At 41.7% G+C, this 17158-nt stretch overlaps 1 protein-coding gene across 1 annotated transcript in view; it reads left to right on the forward strand.

Annotated features, from left to right (window-relative positions):
* LOC146708410 (neuronal acetylcholine receptor subunit alpha-7-like) overlaps nt 1-17158 on the forward strand; it is a 48830-nt gene that overhangs the window by 15588 nt on the left and 16084 nt on the right. Inside the window, exons 3-4 of the mRNA XM_085460288.1 lie at nt 1973-2017; nt 11314-11423. Coding sequence (XP_085316414.1) covers nt 1973-2017; nt 11314-11423 — 155 coding nt within the window. The remainder of the gene's footprint in view (nt 1-1972; nt 2018-11313; nt 11424-17158) is intronic.

A 17158-nucleotide genomic window follows, 5' to 3' on the forward strand; every position in this document is an offset into this window, starting at 1 on the left:
GGATACTGAGAAGTAGCTGCTCTACTATGACCCCTTTCTGGCTGAGCTCCTCAACCAATCTCATAGTCTGAGCCCAGAGGAAACTCATGGCCATAGGTGAGAGTAGGAACATAGATTGTCTGGTAAGCTGGCAGCTTTCCTTTCACGCTCAAGTCACTCTTCACAACAAACAGATCTGTACAGCAGCCACGTCAGTGCTGACACTACAACAATCAGTCTGTCAGTCTCTGACTCCACTCTTGGGGTAACAACTCATCCTTCTAGGTGCATTACCCATTTCTGGCTGAGAACCATGGCCTCAGACTTGTTTTTGTTATATTTTAATCCTACAGAGAGGAGATCCTGAGGCCACCAAACCAGAAACCTTGCTCTACTTGCCTGCAAATAGAAAGTCTGTACACAAAAGTTGTGAACAGGATCAGTGACAAAGGACAGTTTTGCTCAAATAAAGGACTTAAAATACCCTCAAACATCCTCCAAAATTATTGTGAAGAATATGTCAACGCCTCTCTAAAACAATTTAATGGAAACATTATCAAAGTACTATTTACTGTTTGACTACCGTTTTTAGATTATACTATTAGGCAAGCAATATTCAACAGAGGGGATATATGTGACAGTGATTCATTTCTAGTATTTCAAATCTATTTAGCAGTAAAATATAGAATCAAAGTTTACAAGCTACTGTATACATCTTAAAGAAGGGTTTTCCTAACATCTCAATGAAAATCAAGAATCATTCCAAGCAAATATTTCAGTGTACACGTGGTCTCCCAACTAATGTTTAAAGATAGTCTTAAAAACATCTGAAGGTGACCTGTAAGGTCATATCTAACCATACTTCACCACTTGGACTGTTTCACAAAATAAGAAATCCTGAACATCCAGAGGGAGAAAAATAAAAGTAACAGCGTGAAAGAGTCTGATAAGACAGAAAACTGTTCAGAAGCTTAGTTCTGACAAACAGAGAAAAATAGAGAGTACAGTAAATTGATTTCATGATTTTATCTCAGTAACTTTAAAGGGAAAGTTTTGAAAGGGTTGAAATAACTGTATTATTCCAGCTTCAGTCATGGGTAGAAGATAATGTGATAAGTCACTTCAATGAATCCATGAATGTTAAAAAGGGGCTATTCAATGAAGAAACACAGCACGAGATCATCCAGTTACCCACAAGCAGCTTGCAAGTGTTTCAGATCCAAGGCAGTGATAAAACATGAACCCAATGTATCAGTAATAACACAAGGAGCAAAATGTGCTGCTGTCATGTAGGATTTCACAAAACAGACTCTAGTTCATTCACATCTCAGTTTCCCCCCTGCATTGTTCCTGTCTCTCTTTATCCAATACTACTACTACTATTTCTTCTATGACTTGCTTTGTTGAAGCATCTCTGAAATCAGTTTTCTCTGAATATTTTTTGCATTTATTGCTCTCACTCTCATCTCACTACTTCTAGAATCATAAAAGAATCAACAGCCATCCTCTCTGTTTTTCTCCATCTGAACATTTGACCATGAGTTGGACTTTAGGAGCTTCTGTGTATTTATACTTTCACAATATGGATAGAAATGGCTGTATGCTCATCTCTTTCTTGAAAAGCACTCACCCTGTCTAATGTCAATGGAAATTGTTGCTTGACCCTGTTTCTTTATTATTTTTACTTCTGTTTAAAATATTGATATATGTTACTTCTTTGACGTGGCAATGGAAAAACCTTGTAAATAAGAGAATGCTGAAAAAGTACATCATTGTCATTCAGTTAGCCGGCAGCTCAGACTCGTATGAGATGCTGTTTGACTTCATTGCCGATCTGTCTCATTATTGTGCCTTATGTTTACCAGAATTGAATAATTTCTTTCTTTCTTTTTTTTTTACTCTTGCCCTGTAGAATATTGTCATTTACTATCTGCCTGCACCCATGTCAACTCACTGATGATTATTCTCTCCGTCTCCTTTTGTTCCCCTCCAGGATGAAAAGAACCAAGTGTTGATAACAAATGCCTGGCTGCAGCTGGTACGTCTCACTTTTAAGTCCTTTTTTGTGTGATCACTGCACAATAATTGTCGTTTAGTATATTTTTGGAAGCCATATGTGGGCTGTGTCATTCATATTTTCAATAAGTGTACACATCTGACTGCTCTTGAAGGCATAGCACAAGCTACAACCAATAACCTTTTGTTTTTAACAAAAACAATTTCTGGGAACAAACAAGAAACAGCACGATGCAGTTTTATGGCAGACATCTTTAACTGCCAAGTATAAAGGAAAAATTATGTTAAGATGGATCACAAAGGATAATATGATATTATATAATATTTAATAATAGCATGGTATCATAAGGCTATTTATTGTCAGCAATATAGCAGGGGAAGGTGATAGAAATATATTTTCAAAGATATTCTTTCAGGACTCAAGATTTAAAACACTGGGTGACTTTATTTTGCTGTTTAAGCTTTTCTATTTTACCTTTGTTTTACTCTTAAAAATTATATCTGATTTGACAACATTTAAAATACAAATTTTAAATCTTGGTTCCTAAAGCCACAGAAAAATCAACATCCTCCTCAACTAATACAGTCACACACTAAAATACAAAAAATAGTGCCGTTCCTACAGACAGGTGACAAAGAAAGACATTACTTTTTAAGTTTTTAGGCCACTACATGCCAGTCTCTGGGATATTCCTGGACTTATCAGCATTCCCATATTCCCAAAGATATTCTCCCACTTTATATTTTGATAATGGTAGGCGGCGTCTGTCTAACACATCAATCCAAAATCTCCCATAGGTGTTCAGCTGGGTTGAGTTCTAGTGACTGTGAAGTGACTCACATCCATTTCATACACATCAAACCACTGAACCATAAACCCCTAGTGTCTTGTGGATAGGTTCGTTGTCAGCTTGTCCAGGATCACTGCCGTCAGCACAGAAAAATGTCATCATAAATTTGACCACTCAGAACAACTTTGTATTGATCTGTATTTATCGTGTTTCCTAATGAGGTAAGTGGACCAATCCATGCTAACTAAATACTGCCCAAAGCATAACTGCTACACAATATCTTCATTGTAGAGAGTCAACAGTTCAGGTTTTTACTTTGTTGTGGTGTAGAGGTATTTAATACAAAATATGTAGATTCCTGTTAAAAGTCCATCTGTGAGACTCACCTTTACTGAAAATAACTTGCACTAAGTTGAAGTAATTGTTTCCTGTATGACTTCATTAGTCTCTCATGTCATTGTGGGACAAATTTGATATTGTTGATATATTCTATTTTTTTTTTTTAGTTAATTGAGGTTTGCAGATATTCGTTAATGCTGAACCCTCCATGGTGGCTGTTAGTCAGGAGGTAGGACAGGTCATATACTAAAAAGAAGGTTGGTAGGTTTGATCCCTGGTTGCACCAGTCTGCTAGAGTATACTTGAATGAGTTACTGAACACTGAGTTGCTCTTGATGAGTTCATCGGAATATGAATGTAAGACAGAAAACACTAAGATGTAGAAAAAAATGGTTGTATGAATGTGCGTTTGAATGAGACATGCTGTATACAGAGCTTTGAGTGTTCAAACAGGCTAGAAAGGTACTACATAAGAACAACTCCACTTATCTATCCTAAGCACTGCCACATTTTAGATTGTTGTCTGGACTTTGACTGAGCCATTACCCATTGTGGATTTCATGACTGCAAGTTGTCCAAGTCCTTTGGTTTCAAAACAAGTCCAAATCAGTATCCCTCCACTACTGTGCTTGACAGCTGGCATGAGGTGTTTGTACTGTATGTTGTGTTGGTTTTTTTGCCAAATGTGGATTAGGAACTTTATGGTCACACATCCCCACTTTGATCTCAAGTTTCCTAAAAACATTGTTACAAAGGCCATTTGGCTTAAACCACAAACTTAAGCTGCTGCTGTGTTCTTTTTAGAGAGGAGAGCTTTATCTTGGCAAACATTCCAAACAAGACATGCTTTTTACAAGTCCTTAACATTTAATATGTTAACTGAGGCCAGTAGCATCTGAGATGCAGCTCTTAGGTTTTTTTGCAATTTCTCTGAGCATTTCTTGATCTGACCTTGCGGTAAATTTACAGGCACATCCATTCCTGGGGAGGCTGCATGTGTTAGAATATGCCTGAATGCTCTAAACCAGCAAACTGCTAAAACTGTTCAAATCTATTTGATAAGTAGCACCTGTCTTTTAATTCCCATGTAAGCAGTAAGGGTGTACTTTGTTTTCACATTACTCTATGCAGTCCAGTCAAAACATTGCATGACTGTATGTGTGAAGGGAAACATGGATTAGACTGTTGACTTAGGTTGCAGGTTGCAGCAAATGCCACACTATCTGTGGTAATTTTGTTTGCATATATTTCCAAGCACTACTTTCATAATTTCTTTAAAAACTTTGCATTGCTTCAACACAGTCCACCAAAACCTGTGTGTGGTTGCTATGCTGTTGTCAGACAAATTCCTATCTCTTATCCACTTAAATAGAATTTCTATATCAGAATAGAAACTGGCAAAGAAGTAAATAGCATAAAAAATATGGATTGCAGCGTTTAGTAGCTCTAGGAAAAGTGTTACATCAAACCAGGTAGGTACAACAGTCTCATTATAAGAACAGCCACACTCAGAAGATCCCATTAAGTATGTCACAGCCGTCACGTTGAGTTGGCTGCTGCCTACCTTACAAGTTGAATAAATCAATTATTCAGGAAGCCTCCTCTTTAATACTGGCATCTACTATGGTTCAGTGGCTCAAGGGGGCTTTGCAGACATTGCAATTTTTGAGAGAGACCTAAGATTTACATTAACCAGCTCATACAAAGTCAGCCAGACAGTCAAAGAAAGGACAAGTTTGGGATTACAGGTTTATCAGTCAATGATTGTTCTACATTCAGATGTGACTGAAATACTCAGCACTGAAAATAAAAAACAAATAAACAAATAAAAATAGTGTATCTGAAATTGTGTTATTGTTAACAATCCATTGATTATGAAACCAACATTTTGTAGAATATTTATATAGTAATATGGCCATTGCAGTGCAAATAAAATCAATTCACCCTTGCAAATAACGAAAATCAGATTAGTGCTACATTTTCAATTACCTCTGTTACCTCTTTGGATTTGCAGTTGACTCACATGTGTCATATATGAATTTGAAGAAAAAAAATCAGCCTTTCATACTCTCAAATTAGTGATGCTGTCACGGTTCTGGGTCCGTTGGACCCAGTAGTTTGAGTTTTATTATGTTTTAGTTTGCATCAGGGATTGTTTTCTTGTTCTCTTGTAGTGTTGATGATGATGATGTTTATTATTTGAGTTTCATGTTTCTGTGGTGTTTAGGATTTGTTCTTCGGTTGTGTCTGCTTAGTATTTGTCTAGCTCCATGTGCCATTGTCTGTCTGTCTCTCTGTCGAGTTTGTGTCTTAGTGTGATGGTTTCTTGTTCCTGTTTTATTGTGATGGTCTGCGTCTCATGTGAGTGTGTTCAGTTTTACCTTTGTCTCGTCTTGTGATCATTCCCAGCTGTGTCCACCACCTGTGTGTAATTCCCCTGTGATTCTCCGTGTATTTAAGTCATGTCTGCCGTCATTGTAGTTGCTGGTCCGTCTGTGTATTCCACCCTGCGTCATCTGTGTGTTTCCCTGCTGTCAACCGCTAAGTGTTTCTGTTCAGGTTCGTGTTCTGTAGTTAGTTTGTTCCCAGTCTAGTTAGTCATAGCTCCCTTTGCCGTTTGTATTTACTTTCATGCTCAATAAACCACCTTCACACCTTCACAACTGCCTGCGTTTGGATCCTCCTTCATTGCCTCCACACGGCTCACCTCACTCGCCGTGACAGTACGGACCAGCTAGATATGGATCCAGCGGCATTCACCCCACCCACGGAGCTTCGGGACCTCATCACGAACTCCGCTTCACAAATAATCAACCTGTGGCTAGAGCATGAGGGAGAAGCATTCCTCCACGTTCTGGAAGCCAGACTGCAACAGCTGCTCACGGATTATCCCTGGCTATTGGACTCACTACACCCACTCGCGCAAGACTTCATCCTTCACGAACTTCACCTACACCCACCAGCCGCTATCGCTTCCCAACCCAGCCGGACGCCGGAGGTTTTGCCCGGCCCGCCGGAGGTTTTGCCCGGCCCGCCGGAGGTTTTGCCCGGCCCGCCGGAGGTTTTGCCCGGCCCGCCGGAGGTTTTGCCCGGGAGGAAGCGACGATCGCGCCGTCGGCGCGTCGCCCCACAGCTGGAGAATAGGACTTCAGAACTGCCGGCTGTGGTGAGTGGAAAAGACGCTCTGTCTGTTTCACCAGTTCATATGACTGTTTATACCGGGGCTGTGTTCGTTGAGTCAGCTGCTCAGCCGGTAGCTCGGTTAGCTTCCCAGCAGTTGCTAACTCAGTCAGCCACTCACTCATCACCTCCATCACAGTCACAGTCAGACCCAGTAGACACCATGTTACAGTCCATAGCCCAGTCAATAGCTCAGTTGGCAAGAGAGTCATCAGCCTTATCAGTTCAGCCAGCCACTCCACCACCTGTTACTACTTTGCTACCTGTAGCTCAGTTGCCACCAGTTCAGCAGCCTGTCCACTCATTTACCCAGCCTTTATCCTCACAGCCTCATTACAAGCAGGGAACACACTCCACACAAACTTTTGCTGGTTCATTTAAGCTGGCCATCTCAGAGGCAGTTGCTCCCTCTAGGGCCTCCCCAGAGGCTGGGTGTCAGTCACCAGCCAACTCTGGACCCCTAGAGGTCAAGACACCAGCACCAGCAGCCTCACCGGAGAACTCACCTGAACAGTCTCGGCTCTCAGCACCCCCTGAGAGCTCAAGTGAGTTCACCCGTCCGCCTCAGTCCTCTGCTGAGTGTATTGGGGAACACTTCCAGCCCTCTGAGGACTGTATCCCACTGTTGCTGCCTGAGTCTAGCCACGGTGCTGCTCAGTCCCAGCCAGTGTCCACACTGGCAGAGGTCTCCGTACCTGCTGCTTCAGAGACTGCTTTCCCTGGAGGGCCTGAGGAGCCCGTCCAGCCTCAAGTGTCGTCTGCTGGGGGTTTAGGAGAACCCAGCCAGCCTCAAGTGTCGTCTGCTGGGGGTTTAGGAGAACCCAGCCAGCCTCAAGTGTCGTCTGCTGGTGGGCCCGTGGAGCCCACCCAGCACATCCTCACATCTGCTGGTGGTCCTGGAGGACCCAGCCAGCACATCTCCACATCACCTTCTGCAGCATCACCGCCGTCAGGTTCCGCAGCCGTCCCGCTGCCGCCGTCAGGTTCCGCAGCCGTCCCGCTGCCGTCTTCATCGTCTTCGCCTGGTCCAGCCTCCGTGTCTTCATCGTCTTCGCCTGGTCCAGCCTCCGTGTCTTCATCGTCTTCGCCTGGTCCAGCCTCCGCTTCGTCTTCGTCTTCGCCTGGTCCTGCCTCTGCTTCGTCTTCGCCTGGTCCTGCCTCTGCTTCGTCTTCGCCTGGTCCTGCCTCTGCTTCGTCTTCGCCTGGTCCTGCCTCTGCTTCGTCTTGCCTCGCCTGGTCCTGCCTCTGCTTCGTCTTGCCTCGCCTGGTCCTGCCTCTGCTTCGTCTTGCCTCGCCTGGTCCTGCCTCGCCTGGTCCTGCCTCGCCTGGTCCTGCCTCGCCTGGTCCTGTGGTTGCCACGCCGCCGTCGGTGCCAGCTCGACCCGTTCCGCCTCGCCTCTGCCGGCCGTTTTCCGGGCCTCTGAGATGGCATCATGGCCTTCGGGACGGCCTCCGGAAGGTGTTCGTCGCCGCCGCTGGCATCGCGGCCATCCTCCGGACCTGCTCGGTGGCCGCCACTGCCTTCCACGTGGTCGGCCTCCGGAACTGTTTGCCCGCCGTTGCTGTGTGCGCGGTCGGCCTCCGGAACTGTTTGCCCGCCGTTGCCGTGTGCGCAGTCGGCCTCCAGAACTGTATTCGCGCCACCGTTGCCGTCCGCACGGTCGGCCCCCAGACCTGCTTCCTCGCCGCCGTTGCTGCACGCACGGTCGGCCTCCAGAACTGTTTGCCTGTCGCCGCCGTTGCTGTGTGCAGGGTCGGCCCCCTGAACTGTTTCGGCTCTTGTGTTGTCGGCCCCCGGACTTTACTGTGGACTCGTGTATGGTCTTGTTTTGTGTTGGCCTGTTTTTGGTTTATTCTGGTCTCTTGTGCTCCTTGTTTTTGTTTCAGACCCTCCTTCCTGGACCCCCTCCGCCCGCCCTGGCTTGGTGCTTTGTGCTTTTTTGTTTGGGGCTGTCGGGAGCCAGCCCTTTGGGGGGGGGGGGGGTACTGTCACGGTTCTGGGTCCGTTGGACCCAGTAGTTTGAGTTTTATTATGTTTTAGTTTGCATCAGGGATTGTTTTCTTGTTCTCTTGTAGTGTTGATGATGATGATGTTTATTATTTGAGTTTCATGTTTCTGTGGTGTTTAGGATTTGTTCTTCGGTTGTGTCTGCTTAGTATTTGTCTAGCTCCATGTGCCATTGTCTGTCTCTCTGTCGAGTTTGTGTCTTAGTGTGATGGTTTCTTGTTCCTGTTTTATTGTGATGGTCTGCGTCTCATGTGAGTGTGTTCAGTTTTACCTTTGTCTCGTCTTGTGATCATTCCCAGCTGTGTCCACCACCTGTGTGTAATTCCCCTGTGATTCTCCGTGTATTTAAGTCATGTCTGCCGTCATTGTAGTTGCTGGTCCGTCTGTGTATTCCACCCTGCGTCATCTGTGTGTTTCCCTGCTGTCAACCGCTAAGTGTTTCTGCTCATGTTCAGGTTCGTGTTCTGTAGTTTGTTCCCAGTCTAGTTAGTCATAGCTCCCTTTGCCGTTTGTATTTACTTTCATGCTCAATAAACCACCTTCACACCTTCACAACTGCCTGCGTTTGGATCCTCCTTCATTGCCTCCACACGGCTCACCTCACTCGCCGTGACAGATGCTGTCTTGAATTTATGTTATGCAACTCCATACCTATTCTTAGACAGCTGTTACCTTACATAGCTTTCAGTCCTCCTCATCTGTTCCTGACAGACTACAAAGTTAGTGAGCTGTGATTAGTTCTGTTGGCTGTTAGTTGTGTGTTTCCAGCCAATGAACATGAAAAGAAGCACCAAACCGCCAAGGCCCACAGATGACAAGTGTAGTGATTAAGTCATTAGCTGCGTGAGTGCAGACATATGCAGCAGGCCCATTTGAGATGGATGGAATATCTTTGAAATCATTTTCTATTGTATATTTAACTGACAGATGGTGTGGAAACATGCTGACAGTCACAAGGACTAAACCTTTTAAGTGGAAGAAAAAAAACACTATAAAAATACATGCATGCACATATACATACACACAAACAGATGATCCCAAATATACTGTTGCTACTTTAGCTCTGGGGATTTTTGTTGGTACATGAGGAATTTGCCCTGTGCTTTCAGCAATTGAATGCCTCCACCATATATTTATATACACACCATATAGCTTTCATGCAGCAAAAACACATCCAACTCATTGGAGCATGGAAAAACTATGTCTTGTAGTGTCTGTCACTCAGATGTTAGCAGCAGATTCTTTGATTGCTGCAAGTAGTGGGACAAGACCTCAATGGACTGGGTGTGACAGACTAATTTATGGATTTTATTAAGTCTGAATACACTTGGTCAAGCCACTCCTAAGCCGATTTTTTTTATAATGGCGAAGCACTTTATCCTGTAACCACCTTCGCCGTGAGTAAATGTGCTTGCCATGTAATGTTTGGGTGAATGGTCTGTCCACATGAATACCCTGACAACTAGATTTCCAAACAGTGAATTGTATTGTAAAGACATGCTCAATATTGTGGTTAATCTGGGTAACACGTGTGCTTGCACACAGATTTAGAAAAAAGCATAATACTAGCATACGTTTAGATGCCAGGATGAATGCCAGTATTTATACCACTGTGGATCATATATCATCATGCTGTGCATTACAAGTAATGAAAATAAGCACAGAAGCAACACATATCACACTCACTCTTTGTGTTTTTGAACCCTTTGATGCTGTGTTCAGTTAGCTGAATACTGGCAGGCTCAAATGGGACTGCACATGGTTAGTGCCAACAACTGCTGGCCTGGCAACGTTTCTGTGCCAAGCTTCATTATCAGAGTTAGAGACAAAGTAGAAGAGCCAACAGCTGTATTAGTCTGTGTGAAGAGGAAATATTTGACTTCTAATGGGTTGAAGCTGTCCTCTTGTTAAGGACTTAAAAAGCTTCTTATCTGCAAACAGAGGAGTATCTAATACAGCAACACTTTACTAGAAGTACTTAAAAATCTTGTGGTAGTTTTACAGTGATTTGACAAAGAAAAAAAAATCCATAGCAAACATTTTGAATATCATATTCAAAATGTTTGAGTGGAAAGTAGAATTCTGTATTATAGCGACAACCTTCGGTCCTTCTTTGCCGCTTCTGCAGAACGTAAAGTTTCTGACTCGTGCTCTTGTTAAGTCTCTTGGATGCCTTCCGATAGCAAAAAACGAGGCGAAGGAAAGAAGGTGCAAAACATTTATTTTCCTTACAAATCGAAAGGTACAAAACAAATGCCTCTGGTGGGAGCTCCGTTTATATTCCCTTTGTGTTACAACAAAAGATAACATTAAAACGGCGACGATCAGAAAACTGTTGCTCCACGTCCTGCTTGCTTACCTAACCTTTTACCCACACCCCTCCGCATGCGGGCCAAATACACACCCCCTTTACGACATCTACCAACACTTTACAACAACAACAGACTAACAAAGCAGGATTAATTTATGGAGCACAGCATATTACATTATAACCTAAAATGATCAAGATTATAATAAAAACTTAAAGATCATGACAAATACTTAAATATGGCATGATGTAACTGAGTAAAATATTGGCCTGGACTTGGCTCCAACATCCTGTACACCCTCATCCTCTAGGATCTGCTATAGAAAATCTATCTACAATAACTATTCTTGGTTAATCACCAAACTTTTCAGATCAGTTGAGATGAGGATTCAAATACCATGTGAAACATAAATTAATATCAATGCACATAAAACAGATGGAAATTCCAGCTTATCAGTGGATTTCTTCCTACTGCAGTTTCTGATACTTTTGGTCATTCAAGGGTAAAGCAATAATATGCATGGATATAGTTTCAGTAAAAAATGCTATGAAATACCAGTGATGTGATATATATGCAACTGTACCACGAATATATAGGGTGGGAAAAAGTTTCCTTCACATGTCACTTTTGTTGACCCTCCACTTTTCCATTGCCTTACATAATTTTTTCTAATTTGACACTTTGTTTTCAGCATTGGACAGACATTTACCTCTCATGGAACCCAGACAGCTACCCTGGGGTTCAGAATCTCCGTTTCCCTTCAAATCTAGTGTGGGTCCCAGATATTCTTCTCTACAACAGGTATGTTACATTCTCATCTTTTTGAGTTGGTCTTATCAGGCTAGTGATTGGGTCACTTCATTGCTTTCCAGTAACATTTGTTCATTTATTTTACTGATTAGAACCATGCTCATCTAGCAGATCCAACTATAAGTTAATATATAGATCTTCTAATACCATTAGAAGAACATGCCTTGCTCAAATGGCTTTTAACTATTTCAACCGGAAACAGAAAAAAAATCTTCTTTAACAAACAAACAAACAAAAAACTATTCTGACTTTTGACAACTTAAAACTGAATACAATTTGATATATACTTTTTCCATTATCAGTCATAAAGGACTGAGAAAAGAAAATTGTGTTTTTGGACAGAGCGTTCTCACTCCCGAGGCGTAACATGTCGACGTTTTGTCACGTCCCGCGGCGTTCCTGAGGAACGTTCTTATGGTACGCGGCGGGTTATGGCTGGAATCCAGTGCAATGACGCTCCCGCGGGAGTAGACGTTCCAGCCCTGTATTCCAGCCCTAAACCTAACCTTATCCCTGGCCCTGACCATAACCTTATTCCTGACCTTAACCAGGACTTTAATGATGTTAAATAGCGTGTTTCTAAGCGATTTGAAGAATAAGAGCGAACATGTGTAGGTTCAGTCCAGACGGTTCTCATATTTCCTCTTTTTCCGAGGTCGTCATTTAGGAACGTGGTGGGTAGCCGAAAACGTAATATGGTGACGATTTGTCACCTAGCGTAAAATGTTACGCTTTGGGAGTGAGAACGGGTTGTTTTGGAGCTTGCAGAAGCCAAAACTTGAAAGCCATCTTCTGGCTAAAATGTCAATGTGAAGGGTAAAAAACACAATTTTGAAATGACAGCAAATCAATAATCATGACTAGAATTTGTTAGTCCAATTTTGGTAATTAGCAATTTATTTTACCATGTTAAAATACTTATTCATCAATTAATTGGCTACAACAGTAATATAAAAAGCTTACAAACTATTTCAGACCAAATTAAGTAAAACATTTCATAATGTCTTTTCAAATGTAGTTTCTCAGGCAATAGTTGCTAAATTTACCCATTATATAATTTGCAGTCCATGGGCATGACAACTTACACAGTTCTTGGTATTTCACCATTTTGTATTTAAAATTGTTCACATGGTAAAGTGTAGTGAATTAGAGTGGGTATTTAATAAAGTGTACTGACTTTAAGCAAATGATAAGGACAGGCAACCCACATTACAAAACCTCCACTTTGCTGTTAATTACATCATACTGCCCACTAGAATAATCAACACTGTTTCCTCAAATTGATTTTTACCATTTAATTTTTCATTAGATTTCATTATATATTTTGGTTTTTACATTTTCTCTCTTTCGCCATTCTTCTTCTATGTAGAAAAATATGCTTTCTTTTGTGAATGGACACAACACTACACTACATTGCCATGTATCTGTGTATCCAAAAACACAGCAGAATGAAAGATTCTATAGATGAAATATCACTCTGCTTACAGTATCATTTAATTAAATGATCGAGCCAATTCCCTCTTTGGGGAATAAACCATAACTCCTTTTAGGCTTTGCATCTGTTTCCAGTAACAGCATAGGACTCTGACTACTGAAAGCACTGTGCCAAGTGGGTAAAATTGCCAGTGCTTTGGCTAGTTTGAAAACTAATAACGATTCAAGCTTCAGAAGAATAGAGAGAATTTAAGCTATATTCTGTACTACCTTTATTTATTTGGAGAATTCTTCTCTTCTCTTAATTCCATGTTTTAGGCCCTGTCACCGTGGTTGTAGATGAGGTTCAATTCAATAATGAACCACAGGCTCTTGGAAACATCCATCTGAACAAGCTCATTTCTTCCTTTATCAAAGAATTGGGCTTTAATAGCACAAAGGGGAAATAATCTGTCTCTTGAACACTGGCTCACTGGCTTCTCTGATACAGAGGTCAATAGAACAGAACCTCTTTTCTTTCAGCATATTTGGCTGGACATGAGGCTCCTGTGCTCATTGTCCTGCTTGGCTAGATTGAAGAAATACAAAGCGCTTGGGCTGCTTTCACAATGTCGTCTAGATCTGGTCAGATTTAAGAAGAATTCAAGCACCTCACATTACTGCCAGTGACTGACTTGATCATTTTCCAGAGTCCTTTGCATTTTGACCTTTTCTGTGGCACCAGTGTTGTCCTCAAACATAACCTGATTTTAGACTTTTATAACATATACTGACAGCTGCCTACACAGTAAACAAATAACACAGAACATTTACCCTTTTGCAAAACAGCTGTGACATAATAAAAATCAACAGCAACACCCAGTGTGCCTCTGTGGGGCACATCAATCATGATTTTGTCTACAAGCATTTGCTGAGAAAAATAGATAAATAAATAAAGTCAATAAATAGTGAAATAATATTCACTTCAGAGAAGAATTTGGTAGGTGTCTTGAAACACTTAAAATTCCTTTGAAAATTGCAGTAAAATATCTTAGGAGTTGCAACAACATAGACAATTTTAGGAAGGTTTTTTTTTATTTTTTTATTTATTTATTTTATTGGCCATAGTAAGTAATCGTTACAGTTTAAACTGCAAAGTGGAAGACAGTTCTAGTTCTTACTTAAGGATGTCCACTTGCTAAACATTAATCAAAGAAATGTGCAAGGCAAGGCCACTTGAGGAAACGCTGAAGTGGTATTTATATAGTGCTCCAGTTTATGTGACTAAAACAGACAGCTATGTAATTGTGGATCATTATTAACCTGTCAAAACAGATGATATTAAACAGGGCATCAGCGCTTCACTTAACTCCTTGCAGCAATACACTGCTTCTTGCTTACAAAGAAGTAGACTTGCGATGGGAAAAAGACAACAGGACACAAGATAGAGGTAGATTTGACTCCTGATGTTTCTGTTTCAGCTTCTTTAAGTTGATTAAATATTCTTTCATAAGGGAGAGATAGTGACAGATTTACAGCTTACCTATGACTGAGTGTGTCAGGGCTCGTGTGCGGAGGCGAGGAAGGGATGACCCACATGCAGGACTCGTGGTGCAGAACGAGGTTTATTGAATATGTAGACAACAGATGATAGGATGGATGGCTGGCTGGCTGGACTTAGCGGACTGGTAGACTGGCTGGCTAACTGACTGACTGACTGGACGGAACACACGACAGAAACAACATCATCAATGACCCGACACTGAATGGGTAGAACAGAGGGCTTAAATACACAGACTGGTGATAATGATGATAATGAGGGACCGGTGAGTACACAGCTGAACATAATGAACTAATGATAATGGGAAGAGGATTGAACATAATACACACAGACCAAGGCTAACACAATAAAACAGGAAGTGGAACAGGCAGTAGATAAACAGTGAGTGTGAACTGAAAACACTGGGTCACCGACCCAGGAACCCTGACAGAGTGAGAGAGAATGAGTGAGAAAGAGGGATGGAAGCAAGAGCTCTGGGTGTCTACAAGGGATGATACAGAACATTAAGCGGCTTACAGTAGGGATAACTGATAATGATCAATATGCTCCTGACAGAGACCTAGATTGTAAATGACATTCTTCATGGATTCAACATAAATCTGGAGTAAAATCATTTACTCTTATTTTTATGAATCAAGAAAGCAAGCATGAGAGGAGATTAAAATTATGAGAAGATGTAGTTTTACAAATCCCTAATGGGAAACTAGGTCAGTGCAGTGGCAAGGCTTTAGCACACACATTTTTTTTTAAATTCAAAGTGACAGGACCACCCTCATTCCACCCACACCAAATCTCGACATTAAACCTCTATCCCCCATGTCAGAGAGATTTACCACTTCACTGCTAAGGGTTAGTAGGTAATGGGCATTGCAGGTTTTGGTTGCATAGGGAACAATCTAATGTATTTACCAACTTGTCAGATGTCAATTATTGGTATCCTTCACTCCCAGAAGGAATCACATCAAATGATCTTTTCAAAATTAAGATACTTTTAGGTCAGGATCTGCCCACTTTGTGTCACAAATGTTTACTGTCTTTACTACTATGCCCCTTAAATACAACATGAAAGCCATGGGAATCAGGACTGTTGGGCCAGCTGACAATAAGCTACGATGGTATACACTGGAGCCAGCTGAGGTGGTTCGGGCATCTGACAAGGATGCCTCCTGGGTGAGGTGTTCCGGGCATGTCCCGCCGGGAGAAGGCCCCGGGGCAGACCCAGGACACGCTGGAGAGATTATATCTCTCGGCTGGCCTGGGAACGCCTTGGTGTTCCCCCGGATAAGCTGGAGGAGATGGCTGGGGAGAGGGAGGTCTGGGCCTCTCTGCTTAGGCTGCTGCCCCCGCGACCCGGCCTTGGATAAAGCAGATGAAGATGGATGGATGGATGGTATACATAGACCTTAAGTCAATCTTCAGACCATTCAGCCCTTTGTGCAAAAAATAAATTCTTATTTATTTATTTTATCACAGACAGCATGATGATGATGGCAGCGTAAAGTGCGCTCCTTCCCAAGTGGTGGACTCTAATGCAAGTGCACATTTCTAGTAGATTATATTCTGGATTGTGGATATTCAGAAATGCTACAAGTTCCAAGTCTTTAGCCATGGTTGACACTTCACTTGACCTTTCTTTCATCTGACCCTGGTCAGAGTAAAACCTGGATCAAGCATCTTTGCTTTGGTCCCATCAGCCTCACATCAGCCCCTAAGATTTACAAAGTCTAAGCCCAGGTCAACCATGCTCATGTTCAACCCTCAAGGTAAGTCTGGGACTATGAAGTCTGACTGGCAATGTAGAATGTCTCCTCTCTGGTGGGGAAGACGCAGCAGACAGTATAGGAAGTGAAAAGATACCAATGATCATATTCCTTCTACTGGTGTAGAGGTGTTTAGTTGGACTTTTATCTGAGAGAACAAAAAGGGTAAACCCTATGCAGCTGCACTTCTCAAAAAGGGTGATTATTTTTTTATGCTTATGAAGCAAAAACCAGTTCAAAGAATTTCATCTTATTGGAGTCTCTGAGTGGGACATTAAGGATTCCTGGCTCAGGACTTGTATCAGATACTGTTTGATCATAAGGTAGTTCATACAACAACACCTTAGGACAAAGATCAGTGGATTGACTTTGATATTATTTCAGAGAATGTGCATTTTAATGTACCACTTTTTGTATCCTGGATAGTCTTTTTCTGTTTCTTTTTTCTAAAGAAAGTTAGTGACTTTGACTTAGTCAAGAATTTTTGAACACTAGGTCCAGAAAGTAGGGACAGTTGTAATTTTGTATTTGCTTGTGCCAGCACATAAACAAATCAATAATCTCCTCACATGAATAAAATATGAATACAATGACAATTCCTCTCTGTCAAAGACATGGATTTGAATATTTCATCATTTATAGATATCTGGAAAGCTTGAATACAAAAAGACTAAGCTTTCTACTTTTCCCATGTAAATAGTATAGACCATTTATCTGTAAAGAAGCATTACTTTTTTATATTATAGCTAGTTATCTAAAAGATAAATTGCTGACACACACTACAACAGTGTTTGACAAGAATGATATGTCAGTCCAGACCGTGTCATTGCATTTCTCCACTGACTATTGAAACCAGACTTCATATTCTATACTGCTATGTGAGAAACATATTTAAAGTTACAGTGCAGTAATGACCAATTTAATTTAAGTAATACTTTACTTCCATTTATGATTTATACATTTTCTTTTTCACTTTTAATACTGGGATATTA

The sequence above is a fragment of the Copadichromis virginalis genome, linkage group LG6, assembly GCF_057382275.1.
Source record: "Copadichromis virginalis isolate Kocher_CV1m ecotype Utaka linkage group LG6, C_Virginalis_male_GT1.1, whole genome shotgun sequence".
NCBI lineage: Eukaryota > Metazoa > Chordata > Actinopteri > Cichliformes > Cichlidae > Copadichromis > Copadichromis virginalis.